The sequence below is a fragment of the Alligator sinensis genome, unplaced genomic scaffold, assembly GCF_000455745.1.
Source record: "Alligator sinensis unplaced genomic scaffold, ASM45574v1 scaffold768_5, whole genome shotgun sequence".
Lineage (NCBI taxonomy): Eukaryota > Metazoa > Chordata > Crocodylia > Alligatoridae > Alligator > Alligator sinensis.
This window is the reverse complement of record NW_005841991.1, coordinates 1,049,650-1,053,586: the sequence shown is the minus strand read 5'-3', so window position 1 is coordinate 1,053,586 and position 3,937 is coordinate 1,049,650. Positions and strand designations below refer to the sequence as shown.

Here is a 3,937-nt window from a genome sequence, read left to right as displayed (position 1 = left end):
TGAAAACCCTGGACCAACACATCCTGACCATGCCAGGAAGCAGCAGGCAGATAGATGTTGTGCAGCGCTGCTTTGATTACATGAACACATTGGCTGCTATTGTGCTACGAAGCCTGAATACAGAACTAGGTATTGATTCTTTATTGCATGGCTCCACTCTAGAAGGTAACTGTGGAAAAATGGATGGTTGCAAAACATACCTGGAGCCCTTGCGCATTCAGATCTGTTCATTTTTACTGGCTATTTTGCCATTTTTTTAAACCTATTAACCCCATGCAGTTAATTCATTAATTTTGAATGGCTGAACTGCATTAATGAGGATCTCCTACTGAAATTAAATTTCAAGTTACATTCTCCACCAAAGGAGAAGAAAACAGAGGATTTGAAGCCTTTTATTAAACTTTCTGTAATGGGCTAGGCCACTGTGTAGAAGGTACTTGTACCCTGATATAACAATCCCTTATGATAACGTTGAGGGGGTTTTTTATAACTGGAAAGCCATATGAGCCTATAGTTCAGTGGTAATTCATAGTGTCCTGCTGCATTGGGAGGGGAGGGCTATTGCATGTAGCATTTTTTTGTAAGAAGCTACTAGAAACCCTCTGCCTTTTCAGTGGGATGTGCAGAGGCATTTTGGCAAAGCTAGCTCAACATTTTTCCCAGTTTAACCTTTTATTGGTTTTTTGTTTGTTTGGTTGGTTTTGCTCATCTTAAAATATCAATCATATGAAGTGAATTCATACACAGAGAGTTCTCAGAAGAAGAAAGTTGTAATGTGGATGTTTTGATTCTCACAGGTTTGTTCTGCAACTATTCTCTGTGGTTGTTTTTGTCTGATCTTTTTTTGATGCTGATACAGTTTTGCTTAGTCCTTTGCCATCAGATTTTGTTCAGAGGCCAGTGTCTCTCCCTGGGACACCTTGCTGGTTCTTAGGATACTTCCTGTGAGGCTCATTGTGATGGTTCAAGAGACTGGGAGTCACATCTTAGAGCAGTCAGAAGGTCACTGTGTGGTCCCAGTTGTCTTTAATGTGAACCTTAGGCCTCGATGAGTCTGGGCAGAGAGGCTTCAGATGTGTAGTGTATGATATAACTTTTTTGAACAAAACTCAGTCTGTGAAATAAACTTAACATGTTTGTGTTTAAAGTCACTCTTCAAATTCTTGCCTTTCTCTGTAGATCTGTCTGCAGCGGTGAAGATAGGGAACCCTTTCATACTGCTGCAGCAGAGCCCATCTCACTTACTCTCCCAGCTCTTGTTTGAGAGGCAAGTTCCTCCTGACAGGTAAGATTCCGCAAGTATACTTACATAGTTAAATTTAGTGTGGGTATTGAGCTGGACTCAAACTAAGACTGGAATTCTCTAATGAACAGGATAATTAAAGGATAAAGGCAGTGCTGACTTCGTCTGCTCTGTAAAGGCCCCTGCCCATCTCTGTCTAGAGAAGTGACAACAAGGAGTTAATTTTTCTCATAGCTCTGCTGTTTGAATCCTAGTGATATTGAACATGGCACAAGCTGTGTGTCCATTTCCTTTGAAAGGGGCAGTGTGCTCCTGAGGACTTGAATAATATTTAAGAAACTTTTATGAAAAGAACTTCATAACCATTAAGTATTTTAACAGGTATCTGCTTCTGTTTTCAATCCTGCAGGCTGTCTTTACTGTTGACTAAAGATGGTTTGAACTTAAATGTGCAGCAGGTTATTGTTAACTGTTGCTGCGAGCCACTACCTCTGTGCACTGCTAGGCAGAGCAGCCAGATAAGGTCCTTTCTGACTAATGTCAGCAGCCTGGCACATCTGTATGCCTACAGCTGCTTGCCAGATGTTGGAATACCTATCCACAATCCAGCTATGGGCTCTGAGGATGTTTCCAGTCGGTCCTCTTCCTCCATGACACAGTTGAACCAGCACATGCTCACTGCCTCTTCTCTGACCTTCCTGAAATCTCAGTCAAAACTAATGGCTGCTGTGGCATGTCTGAGCGCATCCAAGATACAAAAAGCCCCCAAACCTAGCCTGTCATGGAAGGAATTTCGGGGCAAAAAGGAGATCCCACTGGGCATGGAACAGATTTCCAAAGAGTGCGACTCATTGCTGCAAGAGTTTTCCATATTGGAACACTTTCTTCTTACCATGTCTGAGCCACTTCAGGGCCCCCTAGAGGAAGGCACTGGTTCAGTAAGTGACCTTTGTGGCAAGACGTGCATAACTCTGGTTCTCCTGGGATTGCATTCTGCTGCTGCAGTTGAAGTATTAATGGACGTCTTTGAACGAGCTCTCGTTGCAAAGGATTGGCCCAGAGCTCTGAAGGTCTTGGACCTGTACAGTCAGGAGATGGAGGATCTGGCCAGTGTGCGTGATGCTGTGCTGAGCTGTGCAACTGCTGATGGTAAATGCAATGTTTTCTTTTTCTTTTGTAGAGCATACAGTGCAGAACAGGGGTTTGAAACTGGGGATTAAATTGATGATACATTAGTAAATATCAGGAACAGAAATCCTTTCCCCACTTGCTCAGTCTAAATGTATGTGTTGCCCACTACAAACACTTCCACAAAAATTGAGGAACACAACTTACTGCAACGTAACTGTGGATGTATCTGCCACGTAAAGTGTTTCCCGTCCTGTTCAGCTCTTTAGACTTAAATTGTGATACTGTTGCTGTAATATCCACTGCCTTTCTATATTCCATTTTTAAAGCCTCCCTATAGCATATGTTCTTTGTAGAAAGGGACCATTTGGAATCTCAGCAAAATGGCAGTAACTTGTTTTTTAACAACTGTTGAGTAACTTAAGACAAACCCAGCATGCTTTTAAGCACCATTATTGTTGTGTTCCACGCTTTGTCACACATGATGAGTTTACTAGGTTTTTCAAAGTGTAAAAGCTAAACTTCATACCAGTAGTTTGTGTTGCCTTTACAGATCGGGATGGTTGGCAGTACCTATTCCCAGTAAAGGATGCCATGTTGAGAAGTAGACTGGCTTTACGCTGCCTGGATAAATGGCCCCTGGAAGCTTGTCTGGAAATCCTTGCTTACTGCATCTGTGATCCAGGCATAACTGAAGAACTGAAGTTGGATCTGCAGAGCAAGACACGAGAACTGCAGGTTTATCAAAAGGTACAAAAGCCATTTTAATTAGGTAATTAGGTACGGAATGTGCTTACCTAAAAAAAAATTTGTTCTCGTTTCCCTTCTGAACATGAAGTAGTTTCCCCTGATTCTTCTTTTTTTCCTTCCTTTTTTCATCCAAAAATCAGACAAGCTTTTTTTGGAACATACCAGAACATCTGGTTACTTTTCTGTTCTGTTTGCACATGTTTCTGTACTTCCAGTTTCTAGGTAAAGTTGAAGAGTTTAAAAATAATTAAACATCTAAGAGAAGCCAGTTTTTTCAGGATGGTGTTCTTCCAGCCTGTAAATAGAGTACTGGAGAGTCTCATACAATTTCCATCATAGTTTTTGCAGTTTAAGATTTTTAGAGGCATCCAGATTCCTGAATTATGTGTCTGGTACATAGAGGTACATCACAGCAACACACCTGAGGTACTTCTAAGTTTATTACCTTAGATACCAGTAGCAATCTATCCATGGCACAGAAGAGCTTGGCGCACACTGTAACATGTCCTTGAAAAGCTGATTAACATCTCGGAGCGCTTGTACATGTGACGGTCATCACAATGTACCTGTGACAAAAATGTAATTCATGTGGCTTAATGGCATCATGCATTACACATGCACCAGTTTTGGGGGTTTTAAATTACTTTGCATCATTGCAAACTAAACTACATCTAGATGTTGTTAACTTTGCAATGTTGCAAATTGCAACAATGCAGCTGTCAGCTTGCCCCCTGGCTGTGGGAGAGGCAGGCAGGCTCCACAGAAAAAAGAATAGGGCCCCTTGCCACTTCTGCCTTAAGTAGGTGCCTGGCTCCT

The 3,937-nt window shown here is 41.8% G+C and overlaps 1 protein-coding gene across 1 annotated transcript in view; it reads left to right on the top strand.

The window, feature by feature from the left end:
- Positions 1–3,937, top strand: part of ZFYVE26 (zinc finger FYVE-type containing 26) — a 69,171-nt gene that overhangs the window by 30,353 nt on the left and 34,881 nt on the right. The window contains 4 exon segments of the mRNA XM_025201367.1: positions 1–129; positions 1,180–1,285; positions 1,653–2,392; positions 2,925–3,121. The exon segment at positions 1–129 is cut by the window's left edge and continues 10 nt beyond it. Of these exon segments, the coding sequence (XP_025057152.1) occupies positions 1–129; positions 1,180–1,285; positions 1,653–2,392; positions 2,925–3,121 (1,172 nt within the window).